This window comes from Platichthys flesus, chromosome 3, assembly GCF_949316205.1.
Source record: "Platichthys flesus chromosome 3, fPlaFle2.1, whole genome shotgun sequence".
Taxonomy (NCBI): domain Eukaryota; kingdom Metazoa; phylum Chordata; class Actinopteri; order Pleuronectiformes; family Pleuronectidae; genus Platichthys; species Platichthys flesus.
Window position 1 is genome coordinate 20,006,136 of NC_084947.1, and position 26,414 is coordinate 20,032,549.

The 26,414-nt window shown below is 41.5% G+C and overlaps 1 protein-coding gene across 2 annotated transcripts; it reads right to left on the minus strand.

Moving 5' to 3' along the window:
• Window positions 1-25,597, minus strand: fgfr1a (fibroblast growth factor receptor 1a). Of its 2 annotated transcripts, none has more exons than XM_062383945.1 (18): window positions 25,266-25,597; window positions 20,600-20,780; window positions 15,556-15,798; window positions 14,939-15,025; window positions 13,924-14,096; window positions 11,964-12,087; window positions 11,027-11,217; window positions 9,258-9,402; window positions 6,322-6,512; window positions 5,814-5,959; window positions 4,603-4,724; window positions 4,057-4,167; window positions 2,807-2,997; window positions 2,520-2,642; window positions 2,363-2,433; window positions 2,141-2,278; window positions 1,407-1,512; window positions 1-1,312 (listed from the first exon to the last, which is right to left on the minus strand). In XM_062383945.1, exons 2-18 carry the CDS (start codon window positions 20,751-20,753, stop codon window positions 1,136-1,138), a joined length of 2,493 nt encoding a protein of 830 aa, XP_062239929.1. In that variant the 5' UTR covers window positions 20,754-20,780; window positions 25,266-25,597; the 3' UTR covers window positions 1-1,135. The 2 variants fall into 2 exon arrangements, with proteins under 2 accessions (XP_062239929.1, XP_062239921.1); XM_062383937.1 differs by lacking the exon at window positions 9,258-9,402 and adding an exon at window positions 10,199-10,349.
• Between the last annotated feature and the right edge of the window lie 817 nt (window positions 25,598-26,414).

Sequence of the window (26,414 nt, forward strand, 5' to 3'; positions counted from 1 at the left end):
TTTGTTTTTCGATAGCATTTTATTTAATTGTAATTCTTTTTTACAATGACATACGTGTTCTGCAACCCTTCATCAGAAGCTGTATGGCAGCAAATGTAACTCCTGTTTAAGCATTTACAGTAAAAGTTTATCACATGGAAGGCATGCACAGTGGAAGTGCATGACGTTGACGGAAGCAGATTACTCAGGGAATTTTTTTTTTAAACAGGCATGGCGTACAACCAGGAATATTTACAGTTGTGACCATCCTTGAAGTAAATTAACTTGATTTAGGAAAAAAAAAATCATGGACCCAGCATACAGACACACAGACACACACACAGTCGCAAACTCACAACAATTTTCCTTAAATCCATCTCTTTTCATTGAGAGATACCCCAAACACTGACTTACACTGTATTGCAGGTTGTGTCGTGAAAAGCACTTACAGTAAAAAAAAAAAAAAAAAAATAGAAAACCCAATACATATAATTTTTTCCCATTGATGACTGGCCATGTAATCCTCAGCAATTTTAAGATATTCTCATTGTAACATTGTGACACCTGCCCCAACTGATGACTACATTCAAAAATGGATCAAAACGAAAGCCACCCTGTACAAAAGGAAAATAAATCAATTATGGTATTAAAAATAAGAGTACAGTGTAAATATATATTCATATTTATAATTTTCTAACTGTATTTACAAGAATAGAGTGAATGAGGCAATGAACCGTGGTGCTCTATGTCCCTTGGTAGTGTTTTCTCTGGATTTGGTCTGAAAAGCAGAAAAGTTCTTCACTACTGATAGAGGGGGGAAAAAACTAAAAAAAAGTGTGATATGATCACAGTTGTTCCTTTCCATTTCTTCTGAACCACGGAAAGGTCCACGTGGAGAGAAGAGTGAGTGTCACCAACAAGCTGCCACTCCCCATTAATACAGAGTGCCCCATAAACACTGTCACCGCTGAGAGCTGGAAAACCGCTGCACACTTCAGTCCGTGTGATCCAACAAGTTCTACAAGGTGACTCAGAGCTCTTTTCTCACAGAGCACCAGTGTTTTTTTAGCTTCATCTCTGGGAATATGGGGAAGAGTCCTACCCCACGAGGCAGGGAGCGGAGAAAACGTCAATGTTTAAATAGAGAGATGAGGTATCAGCGTTTCTTAATGGCTGCCCCATTGGCGTGGGGAGGGAACTTTGGGAGGCACGGCTCCTCGGCTGCAGCATCGTGGGAGAAGACCGAGTCCTCGCCGGAGGAGCAGGTAGAGCTGCGGGTGTCTGGGTAGCTGGGGGAGTATTGGTCCAGAGGCACTGAGAGCTCCAAATATTCCTTTAGGCACAAAAGGAGAAGGGAATATCAATATTTTGCTTCCAAAAACAGACCTTTTTAATTAATCTCTGCATGTGAGGAGAGGAGAACCGACCTGATTGGACGTCATGGCCAGGCAGCGATCTAGATCCTCTACCAGCTGTTTGAATGTGGGTCTGTGAGAGGGCACAGCGTGCCAGCAGTCCCGCATCATCATGTACCTGCAGAGATTCACAACATCAAAGTCTGCCTTTGCTGCTTTTAATTATCTTTGATTGAATTTCTAAAAAAGAAAAGAACTTTAAAAAAGTTGAATTCATGTGAGGAGCAGACACATCCATGTCAGCTATGTTCATTCGTAGCTCACTCAGCTTTCATACAAACAGTCTGGCTAAGCCCTGCGTTGCTTAGTAACCGGAATTCGTCTGATATACAAGAACAAGGGTAATATAAATAAAGATGCCAACTCTCTGTTGGCAAGGCAAGCATGAGACACGGCAGTGACTATGCTTTGTCTTCACTTTCAAGTCTTGCACATTGTCTGGTGCTATATCAAGTAGAACATGACTCCTTCAAATGCCATCTCTTTTCAGATTTGTGTGAACTAAATGTTTATATATGCAACTTTTATTCAAGTAAAAATTTCAATTTCATAGGTATGGCCTTGAAAGTTATCATTTCACACTTTGTTATAACTAGTGAACTGAAAGATATTTTTCAAAATGGCATATTTAAGTTAAGTTACATTCAGTTTTTGATTTTTCTTCAACAGGAAATGCAAGAGAAAAGGATAAAGAGAGAAACAGTGATGGAAACATGTTTGACTGTAGGTGTGCAAGGTTAACTTACAGCTCGTGTGTGCATGTTGAGGGCTTGTCCATGCGGTGACCTTCCTTCAGCAGCTTGAAAAGCTCTTCCACTGGGACGCCGGGATATGGAGAGCCTCCCAGGGTGAAGATCTCCCAGAGCAGCACCCCAAATGACCAGCTGCAGGCAGAACGAGACACCATTAAATGTCTTCCTCACGTTCCAACAAGACTGAATTGGAAATGGAATGGCATGAATACTCACACATCACTTTGGTGTGTGTATATCCGGTCGAACAGCGCCTCGGGAGCCATCCACTTGACTGGTAGACGACCCTGCGGGAGAGGTCTGCATGTTACAACCAGCCACAGCACATTTTCACATTTATAAATGGCATTACTGGAATGAGAGGAGGACTCACGTTGGTGGTCTTCTTATAGTAATCAATGTGGTGGATATCTCTTGCCAGGCCGAAGTCAGCTATTTTCATAACGTTGTCTTCTGTTACCAAAACATTGCGGGCGGCAAGATCTCTGTGGATGCACTGTACAAAAAAAGACTGACATTACTACAATTAAACCATGTGTCTCAAATACAAAAACAAATCTCTCAATAATGAGTCCAAACTCTTTTTCAAGACAATTTCAGTTGCTGACTGTATTAGTCATGGACTGGCTGAGAATGTCTATAGCTGTATGATGTAGTTACCTTCTTAGAGGCCAAATACTCCATGCCTCGAGCCACTTGGTAAGCACAGGACACCAGGTCTTTGATGGACATGTTCTCCACAGGAACCTGGTCTGGGTTGTAACAGTACTCCATGCCTGGGGGGCGTCGTTCCCTCAAGTACTCCCTCAAGTTCCCCTTGGATGCGAACTCTACTACCACATACAGAGGACCTGGAAACAAGTAAAACAATGTTAGAGCAGATCACTTTAAAACAATGCCACGTGACTAAACTGATTCATCTGTAGTATGTCAGAACAGCTCTGATACAAGTACTGAGCAAAAAGTAACAGTAGCAGCAAAGATCTGAATATCACTTGCTGCTGGGAGGACAATTATGTAGTAAAAGCAATGAGCTCTTTATGAAATATTATTTAAAAACGGAAAACATGTCTGATGGAAGCAAAAAAGATCACTTAGTCGTAAAAAAAAACATGACATAATGTGAAAATTTGATACAGGTCCAGCTAACATTTTAAAATCTGGGGTTACAGCCAAGCAAATGGAATTGAGCTGTACTCACTGGTAGAGCTAATAAATACTTCAACTGATAAGTGCATTTCAAAGCTTTAACAGTTGGTAAAGGTGGAACAAAAAATATTAATTGTCTGTGTAGGGCAAAGATTGTGCAACACAAGGTCATTAGGGGTTAGCTTTCCTTAATGTACCGCGTGTATCAGTGAAAATCTTCTTTTTAAACTTGTTTTCATGCCCATTTTAAGCTTTTTGTGTGACTGAGATTGAATAAGAAAAAAAAACTGATTCAGACAGTCAGGGGTTGTGATGTCACAAACCTAAGACACCAATCCCTTCCAGCTCAACGGCTGGAAAAGGCTTGTTAACTACAGGTGGGGCTGTGAGGGTGGGGGGGCAAGCAGACGGGGAGCAAGGGCGGCGCCATGTCAGCACAATGATTAATCCGAGTCACAAAACAGGGAAGGGAAGATTAAAGCCATTTAAAGCCCATCAGGGCAATTTTTCCTGACATAATGTCGGCATAAGTGATTTCGAGGAACAAAGGAGAGTTTTAACATAATAAGCTGCTGAAGGGCGACTTCAAGGTTTTACATCAGGGATGACTGGTGAGAAATGGTGGCAGCTGTGGGTGGTTCAAACTATAAGCTCAGAGGCTGGCATCAGAATCATTTCTCATGCTTTCTCAAGCTCATTGTGCCGCTGTGGGTCAGAGGTGTGTTGGTATGGTCAGCAGCAGGCCCCCTGTCTGGTCTTACCATCTTGTGTACAGGCTCCAAGCAGATTAATGATGTTCTTGTGCTTGCCAATGATCTTCATCATCTCCATCTCTGATATCAGGTCCGACAGGTCTTTCTCTGTGGCATCAGCTGGAGGAAGAGGGAAATAAATCATGAGTAATTAGCTGATGTACTGTTCCAACTAGGACTCACAACATCACAGTGAAGAGGATGTACACTCTTGCAGAGTCTGGCTCCCGTTTGTCTTGAAAAATGCTCCCTTGGGGAAGGCACTTCAACTACTTCCTCTGCAACCTCACTCCTCTGGCCATTTGAATAAACACTTCTTTAATATGGGATGTCAAGGGTCCTCATAAATTTTGCAGGGTGGCTTGGATCCAAGGTCTCTTAGTGTGTGCTCATCAGTGTGGGACAAGTTTTCCTAAAGCCTGGACTTAAGGCTTCTGTTAAATTCTACACACTGATGACTTTTCCTCTTTGCAAACTTAGTCAACCAGATCTAATTATCTCAGTATCCGTCAATCCATAACGACTGCACACTCACATGACCGAGATGCAACTTACATTTCAACATTTTCACGGCAACCTGGGACACCCGGTTGGGCTTCTCTTTGTCGAGACCCAGCACCTCTCCCATCACCACCTGACCGAAGCAGCCTTCACCCAGGGCCTTCCCAAGAACAAGTCTGTGAAGGTAAGAAAACACAAGAGACAACTGTTGACAATAGTGGAGTCTGTATTATGTGAGTAAAAAAATTTGGCAATTTTTGAAGCTCTACTTCAGAGGGTGTGTGCTTGGCAAGATAGGACTAGCCCAGTGGTCGGCAACCTGCTATTACGGAGCCGCAAACACAGAGTCTCTCTGGTCTCAGCTGCTCAGAGATCAGCGCCGCAGCTTTTTGATCAGAGCAGAAGCTGCATTTGGTTTGTACCGAGCTTCAGTTTCTGTGTCCGCCTCCAGTCTGACCTCTTCTCAAGTTTTGTTTTAATATTTCGTCAACTATAGTGTCCTACACCCGCCCTAGGTTAACTAACCATGGATAAATCCCCCCCAAAAAAAGTCTGGGAAGAAATTAGGGTTTAATTCTGCGTGGTCAGATTAATTTGCTTACATTGCCAACGATGCAGGTTTACTTACAAATTAGCAAACTAATTTTTTTTATGTTTAAAAGACATTTCCAGAGCAAACACAAAGCATCTGCTGAAAAGTACCAGCTGGAGATGAGCAAAATAAGCATAGTTATGTGTTGCATTTACTTCAAAGTAGGCCTACACATGTATTTTGTTCTCCTCTTCATAAGAGTTCGGTGTTTTCATTTTTTGTAACAGGTAAAAATAGATGTTAAATGTCAACAGTTTTTTTTAATTGTCATTCTATAATTTAATAAATGCAACAAACTATAGTTTTTATCTTTATATTATAACTATATATATATATATATATATATATATATATATATATATATATAACTTTTTAACCTGTGTTATCAAATTTGTTTTGCGGATCCATACAGATTTAATTTGGGAGAAGAGGGGGCAAAATGGCTCTCTCGATAGTAAAGGTTGCCGACCCCTGAACTAGCTGGATGCATCTGCTCCTGGGTACCCTTCTAGTTTAACACACATAATAAAGTTGCCTTGCACAACAACCGCTACATGCGTTTCTTGCGGATGAGTGAAATAATCGTTGAACTTCTGTCCCAAACAGAATAACAATTTTGTTCCTTTCAGAAGATCATTTTCTAGCCACTAAGCTGTTGTTGTCCAGCACGTACCTGGTCCGGGAAAGCTCCCAGCGGGGATCTTGGGGCAGTTCATACTCGGACACCCCTGACAGCATTGGAGATCCACTGGAAGAGAGGCGGGAGGGGCGAACCAGCATCACTCCAGAGTGGATGGAGGAGCTGGAGTCCACAGATACCTGAGGTAAAGAGGACTGAAATTACTCCCCTCGTAATGAAACAGACACCAGCTGCTTATTTAAGTCAACAGAGTTCAGAAGATGAATGAAATCTAAATATGAATAAGACCATGTCAAGCCCACCCACAGCACTCTGATGCGTCCGGCCAATCAGTCTAATCATTCCTTGAAAACTTACCTTCTGGACAAGATCACAAGTCTCTACAATCAACCTGAGAGCTTCATGAACTCAGGGGAGTTTGTAGGGGAGTCAAACAAGTCAAACACATAGTAAACTTTGAATTCACAAAAATCCGAGAGTTTGCAGAAAGAAAAGTTGAAAAGGTATATGTTTTCCAAACCCCCTATCTACTTTCTGTTACCTGTCTGCGCAGAGGGATGCTTTTGGCCAGCTTGTGGACAGCCAGCTGACTGTTGAAGTCACTCTTCTTCGAGGAGGTGCGAATCTTGACGATAACGGCGATGGCAATCATGACGGCGATGAAGAAGAAACCCACGCAGTAGATGACCACCTCCAGGTAGGTGTGGTTGGCCGGTGGGTAGTGTGTAACAGCTAGGTGGGGGGGGGAACGCAAGGTGAAAGGGGGCAGGGACGGGTGGGGTCAGCTGTCAGGCATGAACTCACTTTTACATCCACAAACACACCAAACATACCCATGCTTTCAGGCACATAGAAACTCAAAAACAAAACTGGTTCACACAACACACAGTTTAAAAACCAGAGCCTTTGACACAGACACTCTTTCGAAGTGAGGTCCTTGTGCACTGTTTAGCTCTGCATCTGTTGTCTGAGTTAGAAGTGGTCATAGGCTATATCCCCATTATTACATATTAATTTGACTACTCATCCCTGTTCTAACATTTACTCCTTCCATCCTCACTAAACCAGTTTTCGAGCACCTACAATAAAAAGTGTGGAAATACTGCTTTAACTTGCTCATTGGTTCTTATCCCTCATCTTACTTTTCACCATTACCATTGCTCATTCGTTGTATTTTCTTCAATAGAGCAACTTGGCTAACAATCTGTTTCCCGTTTAAACCAATATGCACAAGCCCAGGGTACAAGAGGTGAGATGAGTATGGACGAAGAAAAGCCTTTGTAATACTGAAACGTATTAGGATGGATGCAGACCTCATCTCTTCAAGTCACTAATAAACCCAGATTCTGAAGTACAGTAGAAACATGTTGTAATTACAAACATGTATATTTGGTTTGCTTAAGTTAGTAATTAATATTAGATTTAAGTGTGCATCAGTGTGCAAAGGATCTGACTTTTAAACAATCAACACTTTACACAGAATGTTTAAAACACTGAAAAATAATTTTCTACAACAATCCAGCTCACAGTTCATGTCTAAATGTAGGTCTAACGTCAAAGCATGAGCTCCAACAGTAGTTTAAAGTTCCCATATTATGCTTTTGCGTTTTTTTCTTTTGTGCATCATAGCTTTTTGTGAATGTAAAAAGTCCACAGCAAAGCTGTCACACAGAAAGCACTGCTCCTGAAGAGCCTCAAACACCTTTCTTGTATACTTTGCGTTTAGATTTTTTAGCATTAAGCATCAAAATCACTCAATTAACATGTACAATTTCTGCCAATCAGCTAACTTGACATTAATTGGTACGGTGGAGACAGTGCCATTATAACCGTAAATAAATCTATTCTGGTTGACTCCTATGTTAAAATTAACTTGTAAATTGACAAAATATGGGTACTTCAAATCACTGTTTGATATATCAAATATATCATTTCCTGCATATTGTATTTTTAAAAGAGTTGTGTGTTGGTGCTGGTAATGTAAACAACATATTTATGAGTTAAATTATATCATAAAACTGCTAACATATATATAAACTATCAGATCTTGTTTTTTTCCTCCCATTCAGTGAAAACACCAACGTTTATTCATACCAACTGGGGGGGTAACGGACTCAGTATTTTAGTGAAATAGATAGTTCGGGACATAGCTTGGCATGGGATGTAGTTTTGAGAACAGGAACTAACTATGAATCTATTTTTTTTTAGTTTTTACATAAATCTACCAATGGCCTTAGATCCTATTTGTTGTGCCATTCGGTTTTAGTTAATTGTACAGTCTTTACATTTATACATTTTAAATCACAGAGTATAATGTTTAATTCCTGCTGTACACAGCTGTCATTCCTGCCTGGTCCATTGTTATATATACTTCTCAATTAATAAACCTGACTTATTAACCCCTTGGTATTTGGTAGTTTTTTTAATGCACATGTTCTAACTGCTCATTTGATTTTACAGAGCCTGAAATTATTCCTTGGTTTTTAAATTGTTTACATATATTTATAAACATTACATAATAAATCGCCACTGAAAACTACTATATATTGAATATTGTTGTCTTATATTAGTAGGATATTATACTACACAACTTATTTAGTTGAAAGCAACTACATGTAGAACAATTGATCCCAAACCAAGGGTCCCGAACTTACTGAAGTGTGCCGTTCCACCCCAAACCAACACCAGCAACACAAGTGAGCTGCACTTGTGTGAGGAGGCTGACTGACAAGCAGCATGATAATTGGACAAATGCCCATTCCGACCCTCAGGAATGAGAGACATCCACTACAGCAAGCCAATTATCAAAGCCAGCCGCAGTGCTCACAGCAGGAAATGACATCGGTAATACATGTCATTTGTAGCACTTGTCAAAGGAAATCAGCTTCACACCGAATCAAATGCAAACACCAATTATAGAGCAGAATAGTGGAGAAAGTTCAAAGTGAAATCTGATCAGAGCTGCCAAACAACACTTCTACATAGCACTTCACACACAGTTCAGTGGCTTGCCCACTGAAACGCAGAATGGAGGAGCCTTGGTTCGAACCACAGACTTCCAATTGGTGGACGACACGCTCTACCTTCTGACAATCTACTTGGCTTAAACAATTAAGTACACATCTATATGAGCTCATTTTTAAGATAATGCTTGTTTTTATATGTTGATTTATTTTGATTGATTAACCAGGTAGGAGAAGTCTAATGAGTTGTTTGGCATTCTGAGATTTCATTTAAGAAACAGCAGAGCATGGCCTCGTACAAATCCATCTAGAGAGATGGGGCAGGAGCCACGCTGAGCACAGGGAGAGGGGAGGGGTTTAGTAATTATAACCTTCACTGGCTTCCGTTCAGAGTTTCTTTACAGAAATAAAGTCAGAAAAGACCTCATTCTGGAAAATGTGAAGAGGGATAGCCAGGCTGGAGTTGGAAAATGAAATGGTAGGAAATATAGAAAAGAGACAGAACTACTGATACCTTCAAAAACGGTCAACCATGCAGAATGATGAGAGAACCCGATAGAATTGCCCGCCAAGCAGGTATACTCCCCAGCGTCATCAAAAGACACATTTCTCAGTTGGAGGACTTCCATTTCCTTGTCCGTGGTGTTAAGGCCAGCGGTCTAGAAAATAACAAAGGAAGCAGACCCAACAAGAGGCCCAAGAGGGAAAAAAGAACCATGAGTAAAGGCTTCTGAAAGAGAGAAAAAGGGTGACAGAGGAGTGTTCTCCTCCACGATCCAAAACCATCTGCCAAGAAGGTACCACAGAGAGCCCCCAGGAGAGGACTCTGTCAGGAAGAGCCCTCCAGTATCCGTTAGTGGAGGAGCTGGTTAGGTTAAGTCACATTGGTCCACCCCATCACCACATCAAATACCTCAGTCTCATCTCTACATGCAAGAGATGGGCAACATGGAAAACTTCACAGCAGAACAGGCCACTCAAAACTCCCACTCACACTTGTGCCAACTATGTGAGCATCAGACAAACAACAGGAAGTCTGTGAAACATAGGTAAGTAGAGGAGGACAGCTGGAAAAAAACAAAGGAGAGAGAGAGAGTCTGTGAGCCGCACACTGAATACTTTGAAGGGCAAGAGAGCGAGAGTAATAGAAGAGGATGGCAAGAGAGGCCCTTATTAGGAGGGCACAGCAAAGGCATGGGGCAGGAATGAGAGCGGGTCCAAACATAAACCTGAGAGTGAACACTTTCAACTGTTCTGCTGGGAATTTTCCATAGCGTCATTTACAGTCAGGAGCACTGAGGCAGGAGAGAGGGAGGGAGAAACAAAGGGAGGGAGGAGAGAAACAGCTGAGCTTGTCTCGAGTTATATGGCCCTAGTTTTTTTTCCAGGTGGTCCCAGTAGTGCCTCCACTGTGTCATCCCTGTGCTGCTGCCTGTTGGTGGTGGTGGTGGTTACCTGTGGGCTCATATCTGGTGACAGTCAGCCAGGCCGACTGATTGGCCTCTCCTATATAATTGGACACTTTACATATATATTCTCCGCTCTCCTCCTCAGTCACATTGTAGAGGGTCAGCACCTGAGCGTCCGAGCTATTGACCCCAGAATGCTGGAAATAAGAACAAGTCATGTGCAGCACAGACAAAAGGAAGCAGACACAATAAGAGCCCGACCAATACGGCTGTTTGGAGCCTGATGTCGATATTAGAGTAAAAACATTGCTTTTTTAAAATCACTGATATACTGGAAGACATACAAAAATAATGTAAATGATACCTTAACATATATGCATATCTTTTCTACATAGTTTGGTCTGTAAAAAAAGATGGCACTCTTAGGTTAGTGCATCTATCAGCAAACATTGACACTGATACGTCTGAAAGGATCATAACTGCCAACTGATAAACCAGCCGGGCTCTGGACACAATATCTCACAATGGGTTATTTCAGTTACCCTAGCAACTTTAATTCCAATGATAAAATACTGTTGTGCAAAAACTACTGAACTGTTTGCCAAACTTAGTGGAGGGAAGAGGAAGGGTTAAGAGAAGAACCCATTACATTTGTGTGGGGTTACTGGGAGAAATTTCAACCAATTCTTCAGAAGTAATGTGGCAATCTGTGTATAAAAATTCCTTTCAAATCATATCTTTGGCCTTTGCAGAAGTATGCACATTACGGAATCATTTACAGCAATGCTTATGATAACATTTAAATCCAAGGTCGTTACTTTTGTAGAAACACATGCAGAAGTTGGGCATGGGACCGGTCAGAGTGAGCTCCTACCTTGAGGACGCGGACATACGGTAAACCATCAGGACCAACGCGGCTGCCGTTCACCTCAATGTGCTTCAGCCACTGGATGTGAGGCTGAGGGTCACTGAACACCTTGCACTCAAACTCCACGTCGCTGCCCACTGCGACGGTACGATTAGCTGGTAGACCAGCCTGCAAGATTGGCCTGTGGGGAGACCGCTCTGCAACACAAACAGAAAAGGTGCACAAATGTTAGTTTGGTGTAGAGAAGCCAACGTGTAATATTAATAGCAAACACATGAAATGTATCATATGTACACACAGCTGACCTATTTTCTAAAATAAAACAAATAAAACCTGTCACATCAGGGCTTTTACTGGAAATTACCAGAGCTGATGGTAAATAAAGAGGGCTGTATAATTTGTTCTGACAATTTAACATGTTACAGATTAGAATTTCTCATTTTAAATGTAGAAATTCAGCTTATGTAATGATTCAGTCACAATAAATGGTCGGTAACGGTGAGTGTCTCATTTTGAACCTTTCCTAAGAAATGAAATGTTCTTGTGTCTCCTTGGTGATGACTAATAACTCTCCAATGTAAACTTATGAGCCAAGAACCTGTCCGAGTTTCAACTCAGTCAGTCCATGGCGACCTCACAATTCATCAGGCTTTCAACTCCTGAGGTCATGGTAGGGCTCAGCGGATAACGGTGACAGAGGAAGCGGGATCGCGATTAATAAGATCAGTGGTGTTATGCCGAGTCATGGGCCAGCTCGTGAGGAGTAATCACCTCTCTCCTCAGCATAACCCCGTTATAAAGCCACAATACAGGATTTTAATTTATCTAATGGCAGATAAAAGGAAAGTTCAACTAACATAACAAGAAAAAAAAAGTCACATTTGATTTGTTAGGAAGGTATACTGGTGCAAGACATCTGTCATGAAATCAGGTTAACACTCACCGACTACATCAAGCTGGTAGGTGTGATTGATGCTGCCATAGTTATTTTCCACCACACAGGTATAGTTTCCCTTGTCAGAGGGAACTACAGACTCCATGATGATGGTCCACACGTGGTCACGGACCTAGACATTTGGAGGAAATGACAAAAAGGTTTCAGTGGCTGACCAGACATCACACAGTTCAGACAGTACTCAGTGATTATAGTGCAATTTATATTTTAAATAGGCAAGGTTATAGTTGGACTTGTCAGGCTCAGGGACTTTATCCTGGTTATTGTACAAACTGCAGCTGCATGAAAAGATGATTTGTTGACGGCTTTGGATTTCTTCACCAAAACACCTAATCTGTCTGAGCAGATAGTTTTACTTCCTGTCCATAATTGAAATGCTAAGAATGAGCAAAGCAAAACTGAGAAGCTTTTTTTTTGCACCCGTGTTACCGTTATGAAGTGTAGCAAAAAAAAATGTAATCTTAAAAGCAACAGCTCAGTTCAATGATGTGTGATGTGATAACAAAATAACACACTACTCCCACTTCCTGTGACACCATCCAATGTTTTTAACAGTAAATCTTTGTCCTAACCAACAAAGACCAAAGGGAAAACTGGTAGATGTTTAATATACATGTGCCCCAACAGGTCTTATTAGCGCCAACTGATGTCTGGCTCTTTTTTTCCCTGAGACACGTTATAATTTTTCTTCCATAAATCTGCCAAGAACAGCAGTGTGTGATTAACCAACCAACCAACCTCTGAGGCAATGGCAACATCAAACATGCATATACATAGACCGAGCCATACAGTTTGCCTCATTTACTCAAAAACATGATGAGGGAGTCCAGCTGCCTGCTGCCAGATGTGTTGTGCTTGGCTTCATATACATGTGGTCCACATTACTCCCCACCCTCCTGCACGTCTCCATGCAGACGATATGAACAATAGAAGCCCGGCCATAAAAGCAAGAGTGTGGGAGGGATGACAGACGTCCCTGGCCACTGATGCAGACCTTTGCACCTTGACTGAAAAAAACTGCAGCCAGATGGTTAAGTGTGCTGTCTGGCTGGCTGGTGGTGGTGGGGGGCTTGGGGAGGGAAGGGAGGCAGGCAGCTGAGAGGAAACTCCTAAATGTGTCCCAGCTGGGGAGGGAGACTGGGCTGAGGAAGCACAAGACAAGGCTGACTACACGTTGAAGGGAAGAGCGGATGCTGGGGAAAGGAAGACGGTTGTTTCCTAGTCTCTGTGAACATGCATCCCACACCTGTGGCGCAACTGCCAGTAAATACAGCCATTCATAGACAAGTCTCAACTTAGGTACATAAATCATCTACACCGTCCTAATACATAATGACCAAATTATGTGTTGGGATGATAAGGTTGTGGATTGATCAGTGACTGGCCCTCATAACCCTCTTGTGCACGAGAGGAAATTATGTTAAAAAACGATTAATTGTTGGTCTCTCTGGGCTAATGGTATCATTTACAGTTAATGATGGTGATACAAAAGATCGAGCCCACACCCTTCTCTGCCACACCTCTTCTGAGTAAATCTAGAGACTGGTGTAAACTGTCTTATCAACCATTATACCCTCGCACTTTGTCAGCAGTTAACGTCACAATCGGAACACTGCCCGCCTGGAAGTTGGAAGATGCAGACAAAAAGAGTAATCATTCACATGATTTATAACCGATACACTAAGTATCATGGCAAATTCACTGCAAATTTTTCGTCTTGCATTGTTTCTTAGGTTTAACATGAAACTTGCGTCTGCTTTTCATTTGCAGAGAGCGTTTCTTACTCCAGGGTAGAGTGTGCTTTGATATAATGTGAGATGAGATCACGGACACTTCTTCACTTGTAGATAATGAGTTCAGAGTGATTCAATAAGAAATGCTTAAGAGGGTGTAGCATCGCTTAGAGGAAAAGGAGGGAACACATTCTGGACAAAATATAATTACTGACCTTGAAGCCTCCGATGCGATGGTCTCTCTTGAACTCTCTTCCGTTCTTGTACCATTTCAGAGTAGGCGTAGGGTTGCCGTTGGCCTGGCACCGAAACTTCACCGTCTTACTGGCTGGGACCGCGTGAAGCTTTTTCTCCATTTTTTCTGGCTGAGCCCATTGTGGAGGCATTGCTAAAGAATCAAATATGGGATAAAGCAATTGACAATCTGGCTTTGAACTAGATGAAAAATAACAGGCCATCTCATCAACAGTTACACTATCAACTTGATAGTACAGTTAGGACAAATATTTTCTGTATAGCCGATGATATGGAGTTTTGAATATTTATCAATTTGTTTGATAATTGTTGATAACGTTTTACTAATATACGCATCGTGTTATTGGTTTGTTTTTTAGTATGATGTTGGTGTGGTTAGCTCGTATGTGACTTATGTAAAGTATTCAAATGATGAAAAAACTTAAAATAAAACAGGAAAAACAGTACAATTATAGCTTTGAAATAGATGGAAACAAAACTGTGTATTTAATACATAGAACAGACATGTATGTTAACAAAAAATGTGTGTTGTCTCTCAAGGTGATATCATGCTATGTAAATTGCAGGGGGCGTTGAAACTCTGGGAGTTGGAGCAGACCGGAGGTTGGAATGCTGGCCACACTTGTTTGTGGGCAGAGCGAACAGTAGCAGCAGGATGATTAAGCCTGAGTGTCTTAATTGGTCTTTGGACAAATTGGAATACATCTAAGGTTAACCAAAGTCAGTCACCATAGGGTAATTCTTTGTATAAAAGCTGTCACTGGGGTAGTGAAAACCCTCTGATTCACAGTGAAATCATTCACCAAAATGTAACACACACACACACACACACCCATAATTGAGTCATAAAGCGCTCAAATCACTGACCATCCACGACACTTAGTCATAACCTGTGACTTTGGGGCGAATGAGTAATGACCGTTGGTTACTATAGCATGGGCAAGCATTAGTAATGTGAGAGATCAGCACACTTACGCAGCAGTTTCTGACTGCCCAACAGTTTGGACTCTTCTGATGAAGACTCCTCTTCTTCATCATCATCCTCAGATGATGCCAAATCAACTAGTGAAACAGAAAACAATTGTGAGGTCAAAGACCATTTATTAATTATTTACATTCACACTGATCCATGCAGTATTTTGTGATAAAAAAATTTAAGACAAAAAGAGAAGGGTCAGTATGTAGATTAAGTGATATGCACAGACTTCGACTAGTGGTGGTGATTCACACCTTTTTCAAATCAACTTTAACTCTTTGTGGTTGCAGATCATGCAAATGTGATCAAAATGTCATAGTGTGAAAATACTAGTGAAAAGTTAATCGTCTGATCATAGAGGCAATGTGATGTTAAAGACAAAGATACACAAAATTGACATAAACATTATTACCATAACATTAAAAAGTAAAAATCAAACTGATCAAAGCATCAATATTTCTGTGTTTAGGTGAGAAAACCTATAATTTCTATGCTTTGACTGCTCAATATCAATTTGTGATGGCAAAATGATACTTGTATATGCATTTATACATCAAGCCAGAAATGTGATTATTCTGTGACAAAATGTAAAAGTTCCAATTTATCTGCTCTTTACCTGTGACGTTGAAGTAGAGGCTGATGTTGCCAAAGGTGGTGCATGCGTACAGACCAGAGTCCGTCAGCTCCACCGCCTTGATTTCCAGCTGGCCGTTGCGGAGGTGTGTGTGTTCTCCATCAGCTACAACCATGTGGTCTTTGGTCCAGTTGACAGCATGGAGTTGCTCCTTGGCTGAGCAACTAAGATCTAGACGGTCACCAAGGTAGAGCGTGAACAGCTCTGCTTGTGTTTCCAAAAACCCTGCAAAGGAAACATAGCACAAGGTTCTGCTTAATCGGCTCAGTCAGCTTTTTAAAACCAAATCTAAGCAAATATAATGCACAATAACATGCCCCAATGAACACAAAACAACATCATGGGAACACATTAGAATACATACTACAAGGTATTCACAATAGGATCAATTCCCAATCAAATAAAATGCATAATTTCTCTGGTTGAATAAACAGTAGCTGACGGGATACAGAGAGTCTACGATGTTCAAAGTGCTCTCACATAAACACAGGCTGTATCTTTACGATAAAACACATCACAAACTACTTCAATCACGAAACAGCGTCCAGAAGACAGCAGATAAGAGCTTTCCTGATTTCCTATTCGGCACAACGCCTGCTTAACCCCTTCCAAAAATTAAATCGCATCCCAAATTAGTCAAGGCCCCATCGACAGGCAGGCAGGCCAAGAGGTACTTGGGGGAAGGAAGGTGAAATTCAATTAGAGGGATGAAGAGAGGGGAGACGTCACTGAATGAGACACCTGAGCCCCCCTGTTCAAAATGACTGCATAGTCCAAGAGGGGGAGGGGGTAACTCAGTTATTCTGACACGATGTCCATCACTGTGGTGTTGTTTTTCTCATTACAAAAGGTGAAGACAACCTGCTTGATATTTGGGCACTGGGTTCACACACGCAAAAAATATTAAAAATACACACGCATACAATGTACGCTGTACCACAATCAATAATAGACCATCAAAACAGCTGCTTTTATAATGGTATGTGGACTAACTAAATATTCAACTAATCCCTTCAGCTTCGACTTATTGCTGTGGCTTCTCTCAAGAAATCCCCTGTTGCTACAATGGAATAAAAAATGTGACATTAGTGGCCAAATGGTTACTACACATGAATATTGCTTAGAAAAGAATTCTGGCAGGTTTCTCCCCTATCCTCTTTATATATTTAATACTCATGTCTTTCTGGATATTTGTAATGAATTGCTGCCCTATCGTTTTATTGACATGGTTTAAGAGCAGTTTCAGACGATATAGAGGTGAGACCACCCTCATATGAGGTCATGTCGTTGATGCATTTGCCTGCCTCTTTTCCCCCTGGGACTATTGGGAATGAAACCCTTTACACAAACGTAATTGCTGATAATGTATGAGCTGCACTATGCTGCGTTAGGTGACCCGTCTGTTTACTTTTGTGAATTTGTTTTGTAGAACACGAAATTACAACAACAAAAACTAGAGTATTAAAAAATGTGTAATTTGACTCATCCTCTTTTGTTCAGCTCTGTAACTAGGAAACCTTAAGTGGAAAATCTAATTTCATAGTGGTGAGCAATCTCTCAAAATTGGATCAATCTGGACTGTGCTCGGAGCTCATTGTTTGTTTGCAAATGCACTGCCTCACAACAGGAAGCTGGTCTATATAGCATAACCTCAGTACAACACTAGCAAACCTGACTAATCCCTCCCAACATCTCAACAAAGGCCTCCACACAATAAAGGGGGAAGAGGGAGCAGGGCGAGCGAGCCAGTGAGCATGTGCACAGGAGCAAGCAGGAGAGGGCCTGCAGCGGCAGGTTCTAGTGCCAGTTGCTATGGTGACCCCACTTGGGCCTAGTAAAGGTATTTCCTGGATCACATATGTCTGACAGGCCCTTAATCCCAGAAGGAAAAGGGGCCAGGGGGTAGGATCAACTTTCTCCTCAAAAACAAAACTAAAGGGGGTGAAAGCAGAACAGGCATTTAGTGATGGGCTACAGCTATCCAACCTGGACACGGCCATAAACACCAGGTCTGTGCTCTGTGTGTGTATATATCTATGTGTAGTTTCTGTCCCTGCCCTCTAAATGGAGATGCCAAAGATAAGACTGTGTCAACATCCCCGCTGTTAATCTGGCTGCAGAAATCATAAAACGCCCATAAAAGCCATAAAATTAGCTTGTTGCTTTGTCGGCCATTTGGGCTTCTGTGACACCCTACCTAAGAACTCACGCAAAATATAACGAATATTGTCAAACAAACCAAGCCACTGTCTAAAAAACAGACGGAGCTAACATTTGCCTGACTCCCTCAGTGTAAAAAAAAAAAAAAAAAACTTTGTTCACGCACAGTTATATAACTGGATTAAGAACCATATTTTCAGAAAGCAATCCATCTGGAATGGTCTTGCATGTGTTCCTCCAACCATTTGGAAAAATTGATTGACATTATTTATAATCAGCCTAATTATGTAAATCGTGAAAAGAATGTCGTTTCAGACGAAAGCTTCGAGGGGGTTTTAACCCGGGCCGGGGGGAAAGGTCACTAGTCTGTAAATTCAAGATCAACTAAAAGGAAGAGTTGGCTTTTTAACTTTCTTTGGCGAAAAAGATAGGAAGCAATATGCCGCGTGAATGACTTCTGGGATTTCCTGCTCTCACAGGAGTGATGGTTGAATGCAGTGAAGTCAGACCGGTTGAGGCTCCGCTGTGGCTCACAGAGTAAAAGTTTTCTTTGCTGATCTGACCATACCAGAGTGAAAGGATGGGTGACGTGTAGAGGGGATTGATAAGAGACAAAAGACAGGACTGGCAGGAAGCAAGAGAAGAGGACAATGCCTATTAGCAAGCCCCCCTCCAAAAAAAATTCACCGAGCGAGTGTCCCTCCTGAAAGCACTCCAGTGGAGGACCTTTTCATTCCTAAATGAGCCGCTGGCAATCAGCATGGATTAACACTCGGGAGCTACAATGATTACTATGCAGTGCAAAGCTCTTCTTCTGTCATTCAAACAAGTTCAGCGACACTTAGACTGACATTATGTCTTTAATGGACAAACATTAATGTTTTAAATGAATAATGCTGTGCTGCTTCTTCCATTTGCTCTGAGTCAGTTTTCAATCAGTCCTTCACAAGTTTCTACTTTTGAAGTTGCCCTCAAGCTGCCCAGTGTTCATACTAAAAGATCAAATAACCTTTGGTCTATTAATGAAAATATAAAGGATAATATTGCCCCATCACAATATAATGTCATTGACAGATGATGGTAGTTAATCCTCAGCTGAGATTACTTCTGACAGGCATCATGTTATATTGGTCTGGTGCTAACCCTTAAATTTACTGTCTGTTCTCATAGCAGAGGGGCCCAGTCTCGCTGACTGCGAGACTGGGCTCCACTGGGGCTCTGCTTTTTCTCTGTAAAGAGGCCGTCTCTGGACTGTGGCAGCTTCAACTCTGAAGAGCCACACACTAAAGGGTCAGTGGCTCTTCTTCCCTGACTGACAGCAGAAATCCACTGGGATAAATCGGCCGGACATTTCACCATCACAGCTAAAAATATACAGAATCGGGTTTCGGAAAATATTTAAATAAAAAACAATTGAATTTCTCCAATCTGTGATCGCAACAACAAAATGTTAAAAGGGCTATAATCATTTGAATGGCGATGCATGTTGCCCCTGGAATTATCCAATGAGCTGAATTTGTTCAGTGAATATTCTTTTCTTATGTGAACAACACACAACAACACCCCCGAAGACCAACAATGAAGCGCGCATAAAACACCAACGCCATTTCCATATAACTATTTTGTTTCCTCACCCAAGACAAAGAGGAATGCAACCAAATGCTTCTGCTGTGATTGTTTGTCGACAGCTGAAGCTATCCGTCACCCAGCAGGGAGGCGGGGGGGGGGGGTGTAGCATTCCCAAGCACAAGCCAGCGGGGGAGCAGGAGGAAGAGCACAGAGGCGCATAGATAGTACCTGGCCATTTGGTGATAAAGAACTGTGGAGTGTAAATGCAGCAGACTTCCCCCACCCCTGTGAAAATCTATGGCTCACCTTAGAAGACAAACAGTCTCCTCAGAAACCTTATCCTTGAGGATAGGAGGGGAGGGGGACTCAAAGTAGCATCTTCTTTCCTTTTTCTTTTTTTAAAACAGGCTTAATTATAGTTTCCCTGGCAGTTACCTCCTCTCTCAGTGACAACAAATACCTTTTCATTACAAAAGGAGGACGGGGCAGGGACTGCTAGGTAGTGGGGCTGCCCTTGGGCTACACATGGGAGTAATTTTCTCCTCCCTGTCCCACTGTTGGCTTAAACACAGCCTCAACAAGTTTATTTTAGGGCTTACAGCTCAAGAGAGACCCTCTTGCATAATTACTCTAATTATAATGCTGAACTTTATAATATTCTTTTGCTGCTCTCCACTTCCGACTGTAGAGTGTAAACATCTAAAGCCATTTGCCCACAAGTCCAGGCAGCTATTACACCGCTGGACTGAATCCAAGAAACACATTTTTAAGGATTCGATTTCAGTGCCTCATTCCCTCTTTCAGAACTGAACTTGATTAGCAGCCAAAACCATAAAATCTTAGAGTTGTCCTGTCCATGTTTAGAGCACAAAAAAAAGTATGTTTTCTCAGTAACCCAATTCCAGAAAGTTCAGGGATTTGAATAAGCTCAGTAAGGCAGGAGAGGGGGGACATTTTTTTTTCTCACAAATAGTAAGAAATGGATTTGTGCTACATTCGACAGATTCCAGTTCACTTAAACAACATCAGACTCAAATAGGATAGGTTTTGGAAACAGTGACGCTAGAAAAAGGAGCAACTTCACCAAAGCCTGGAGTGCGTTAGGATTACATTCCTGCTCCAAGAACAAAGCTTTGATTATCAATAGACTGTTTTTCAAGGCAAGAGTCAAGATAAGTCAGACTTAATAAGTTTATCAGTTCAAAGAGTTAGACCTCATTTAATATTACTACAATCAGAACTAAGAAACAGTGTTCAAACGCAGTGGCTGTAGCTTCAAGTTATAGAACCAACTTACCTTCATCAGTGTTGGCTGGTCGACCCTTGGTCCTTACAATTTGGGCAAAGAAGGCCAGAAACAGAAGTAAACTCTGCCTCATCAGCATCCTGCTTAGGGAGCTACAACTTTTGGCTTTTCTGCGACTGGAACTCCATTCAGACCTTTGGGGCATCAGCAGTGGGTCATTCGCAGTGCTCAGCTGAAAAACAAACAAAAAGAAAATGAAACAAACAATTGCATGACCACGTGAACACGCCTCATATCTTTATGAGGTGGTTTTCAGTCAGAAAAACGATACTCCATAAGTCAAAGAGAAAGATTCTGGAGGAAAATAAACTGAAAGACAGAAACGGGGCCAATTAAAACCTTCAAAGTGCTGCTCAGTGGAATATATTCTCTGTACGCTCATTTTTAACGAATGTGTTACGTGCCATGGAAATTCCTTGCTCGTCTAAAAAGAAGAGGATATTCTGTTCGAGGTAGGAACTTCAGGATTTAGGGCTGCTTGTTCAAAACCACTGATAAGAAGCCCCTGAGCATCAGCCTCACTCTGATATCTCAAAGACAATAAAGAGCGCCAAGCTCAGTTCTTTGAAACATGACGTTTTCAAATCCTCAGAGTGGCCATCAAAGATTGAGCACATAAAGACGGTCACCACACTCACACGCTGCCAAATGAAGTTTCTTTTTTTTATTTTGGAGTTGAAGGATGTACAGTGCCCTCTGAAAGGGGGCAGAGAGCAGTGGGTGACCCTCACTTGCACATCTGCTCGCATCATCACCTCTGCAGCATCTGGCCACAGAGATTAACACTTGCCCCTAAACCCCAAAACCCCCCCTTGAGGAATTTGTTTAAGGCCAAAAAAACTAAAGCCTGCCACATGACACCCTTGTAGAGAGAGACCGCTAGACCCCATCATTTCCACGCTGAGAGATCTATCACCTAACAGTTGGTTTTGGTCCCTAAGCCTAAAATGACCCCCCTTCAACCATTTGCTCCCATGAGCTGCCAAGAAGTGTCAAACAAATGCTGTTATTAGGGTTTCTTCACTCATCTTAATTAAGACCTGGGAATTCAGAAAAGAAGAAATCTACGTTGCCAAGAATGAATCCAAGATATCAAGCCAAGTCCATTCTGCTAGACTACCACAAGAGTCACATGTGAGTCAACGCAACCCCAACACAGCTTACATTTTCACACAACATCATGTTCAGATGCAGCTGTGTTTTCTTTGAGGAGGTAATCACTTGTGTGAGCGATCATCACTGAAACCATCATTGTGTTCTGCTCAAAACCAATTCAATTTCTCTTTCCAAGAATGGTCTAGTGTTCTAGCAGCTGAGCTGGGTCAGGGGGGTCCAAGGGGGATAAAGAAGCTTGGTCATTGCAGCTTTGTATCCAGTGAGTCAGTGTTTGGGAGACCTCCAAGAAAAGTTTGCCTGCTGCCAGACAGAAGGAACAGCAAAGAGCAGCCGACAGAGTTCCCCCTCTCTACAACAGCCATCAATAATTGAAACAAGAGGAAGTTGCTTCTTTAACGGATGACACAACGCTTTGTCATACAAAACATACTTGCACTGTTTCTTACTATCCACACACACACACACACACACAGCAGGATTAACTCAAACTTGTTAAGTCTGAACAGAGAGTAACCCACATAATAACAGGCCGGTACTACTCAACAGCAACGTTCATTCACTTGTATAAAAAGAAGTTATGGTAAAAGTTCATAAAACATTATCCGTTTGTGTGTATGTTTGAACCACATTTTAGCGATTGTTATTATTTAAGCTGATACGATAAATAAGTAGGCCAATATATTGGCTGAAATTAGATTATTGCAGAAGTACCCATTTGTACTTGGATGGGTAGATCAAGACATAGGACAAGAAATTGTATTAACTGATAATGTTACCATTAAATTATTTATTTACTTTAAAATATCCCACTTTGTATCTCTCCAACTTACTCTTGATTATTAAAAGGAAAATCTATGATCATCATTATTATGGGCATATACAATTTATTTTATAGATATCAATTTTGACTGATCAATATGTACTGTTACTTGTATACTGATATTTTTGAATTTCTTAATCAATAGTAAAATGTGTATTTTTTGCAAGAAGTAAATCTGAAGGTGATTTTGATTATACCCAATAGCAGGTGATGCATTATTTTGACTTTGTTTTTTTAACTAGCCAAATAATAGAGCACACTTTCTGATTTAAAGTTATGAAATTAATGAAGTTGGGCCCAGTTCATAGCTGGCATAGCAAGTGTCTTGGCTGAGCTGATCATAAGACGACAGCTGTAAATACATGAGTGAATAAACCCAAGGCACATTGAGGAATCACAACAGCTACGATTAATGGATTGGTCAAGGTAGGTTGAAAAAAAGTATAGATTTATTCCCTTCCAATGTAATTTAAGTATCTTAGGACCGTGAAGCGAGCCTAAAGCCTCAAATGAGACCAGGACCGACAACAGCTCATAACTTTAATGTTAGTTTTGCTCTACTTCGTACCTTTTCTGTTAATAATACACATATCTTATGTTACAAATACTAAGAAAAGGAAAGGGGTGCCTCAATCTAATCTCCAATGGGTTAAGAAAGAACTGAGAAATAACCCTGATAAGAGTTTCAACTCCAAAAACAAACATTCTAGCTAAAAAATAAACTGTTTCAGCTAATTTGTTGGTTAAGAAAATATGTACAAAATCACATTGGTAGAGTCCTCTCTGCCGTTCAGAGAAGAAAACATTTCCCTGAAAATCTGGCAAATAAATGGGGTTAAACTAAACTGATTAGAAGATGCACTACACATTTAGCTTTTCTCATTATACAAAGACAAAGGTTACAAGCCTAACCCATAACATGACCGGCAGCGTAATTACTGTTCACCACCATCCATGCATGAAATTCCTCAGCTCCCAAATTCTGTAGCCCCCTTTCCCAGCTAAAGTCTGCACTCGCAGCCAGCAACAGGCCCGTCTGCACACGGCTGCAGTTCAGCGGAGATAAGAGCATCAGACCTCATCCCCCCAGGCTAATGTTTTCACAAAAACACACCTTTTTCTCTCTCCTCGCAGCCTCACAATCGGAATCAGTGGGTCGCCAGCAGCGTGCCACGGAGGGAGATCAGGTGTCGTGAGATTGCACTCAAATGTAAAAGACAATTAATGTCAAGCCCTTTGACACTGTGCCATTTGGTTGACACTGGGATCCAGGGGGATTTTCAGTAAGTTTATCTCTGTTCAGTGTGTGTGTGTGTTTTCAATCTGAGTGTTAGATCAAGAAAGAAAACTCATCTGAATCTGGAGTTGTTACGAACATACACAGGAAGTGTGACTTATCTCAATACATTTTGTTAATATCAGACACGCAGCAAATCAAATTTCAAAAAGTGCACCTCAACTTCTAGTAAACAATATTAATCTGAAACATGAGTGACTACAGTTTATTTATATTTAAACTTTTTTCTGATTGATTAAACTATAATAAACAGAATTATACAGCTCTGGTGTCAATCCTTTGCCAGGGGAGCAGTCTAGTAAATTAAAGGGCAGGACTAGTCCTCACTTCCCATTATATGGTTAAGGAAAAAACTTGTGATGTCCCGGTGGACATGTTGCTTCTCTCTACCACCCATCTTCTTTACCTTCTCCCTCTTATGACATATATATAAAAAAGGTCTGAATGCTCAAGACCTCAGACTTCAGGACAGATGTAATGATAGCTGTGCTCTGAAGATTCCAAATAAGGGACTTGCTGCACCACATTTCAGAATAAGCCACTATGTTAAATGAAATTAAACAATTGTTGATCGTTTTTGATAGTTTGGAGATATATGCACAAGACAAGTACTTGCATCAATCTGCAGACCCACAACACAAATGGTTACACTCCTGCCAAGTTAAGTCAGAAGAGAGTGCGGAAAGACGTGGAGTGGATCCATGAGGCCAAGATGACGACAAGGGATAACATCCACAATGTGCAGCTTTGTAAGTTTTAACTCTGGTGTGAGAACTATTGATCCAACTCAGAGACACGATCTGAATTAAAGTTACGACTTCAGATGGAACATGTAGGCAGTTTTACAAGGACTATAGGCAACATGTGGGCCTTTAACCTCACCGTGTGCACCCTCTCATTGTCAAGCGGAGAGAGCGCACGCATGAAACATGGCCACGAGAAAACAAAATACTCATGTAAAAAATTAGTTTTACTACATTCCAGAGCACAGCCAATATTTATATAAGCAAGCAGGGGTGGTGGGTTATCAACCATTAGACGCGTGTCTATTTAAAAGACACTTTCCCCATTTTCTCCTCAGGACAAGATGTTTCTCAATAAACTCATCGCGGCATTTGAGCTCACCTCGGGGTGGGCGAACATTAAAAGGAAAATCAAAAAGGTAAGAACGAGAAGAACTCACTTCACAGACACGGGGCTGTGAAGCAGACTGCTGGGCTCACACGGAACGCAGGGAAACTTCCAGAAAACAGTACATCCACAGTCAAAACGTGCGGAACAATCGTATTCCAAAATCTCAGCATTTCACCTAACTTGAGCGGCAGAGGGAAAGAATGTGCGCCGCCCCCCCCCCCACCCCCCCGCGTCCCAAAACCAAGCGGATAATCAACACAGCGGGAAAAACTTAAACGAAAATTACTTACAGTTAATTTGAAGAAAAAACTAACTTTGAAGAATTGAGGGACTGTTTTCTTCACGAGCTTCTTTATCCCCCTGAGCAGAGACCTGGTCAGCCGGAGCAACTACGGGAGAGCAGCCAGTGCTTCAGCCCCTTTATCCCCAAAACGTTCCGCTCGCGATGAAACCAAAGTGTCCTCACCTCCGATAAACTGTGAACTCAGACTGCTCGAACACAGTGAACTCGCCGGGGTGTATTCCTACAGGCAGGACGGCTCTGCGGTGAATCCTGGAAAGTACTGAGGACATTCCTGTCGGAGAGAGAAACGCTGTGAGACAACGAGAGTCAAGCTGCTTCCAGACCTCCCCCCCTTAAATCTGGGAGAGCGAGCATCCTCCAGACCAGCGGCAACGCACAGGCAGAGACGCACACGACATCCGGTCTCTGGTTGCACAATAAAAGCCCACACCAAAAACACCTAGCAAACTTTGAATTGCTTGATTCTAAGAAGCGCGTGGTGGGCAAACCCATTGGATTAAAGTAAACAGAGCTGGTTAAAAATATAACCCAGGTGGTGAGCTATTTCTGCTCGGTGGACAGGATCAAGGACAGGAGAGAGTGCTCATGTGGGTGGGCCGGAGGGTTGTTGTTGTTTTGATTAAAAATGAACAGTAAGCATCGTTCTAACAAAAAAGAGGGCGTTTATACATCTATTCTGTTACTTATTCCACGTACAACGTTTTATTTATGTCATACTTTTACACAAAGTTACAATGTGATTCATAATCAATGTTGTGTGTTTCCTTTAAAGAAATGAAAAATGCACACCATGAGAATTCAAACAATTTATATAAATACAATACAATTCATCTGGAAATGCCTGTTGGCAAGAAAATAGAAAATAAAGTTAGATAAACACACAGAGACTATGTGAAAAGTTTACACCTTTCCCTAGAGATGTGCATATTATTTGTGAAGACATGCGAGTACGATGCACTGACAGAAGATAATTGCACAAGGTCTCATTCATATTTAATCATTACGTACGAGATATTGGACGCGTTCACCTTCATTGCATTGTCTAATGTTACGAAAGTGAAGATTTTACTTTGAAGGTCATGTCGCCGGAATTCTGGCATTATCCCTGCTTTTATTTTCTAACTTGTTGCAGGTC

Bases quoted from the DNA above. Each gene is read 5' to 3' on its own strand.
- fgfr1a (XM_062383937.1), bottom strand. From the start codon at position 20,753: ATGCCCCAAAGGTCTGAATGGAGTTCCAGTCGCAGAAAAGCCAAAAGT. The intron at 15,026-15,555 runs GTAAAGAGCAGA...CTGTTTCACTAG, and splicing joins CCTCTACTTCAACGTCACAG to TTGATTTGGCATCATCTGAG. The intron at 1,513-2,140 runs GTAAGTTAACCT...GAATCTCTGCAG, and splicing joins TCAACATGCACACACGAGCT to GTACATGATGATGCGGGACT.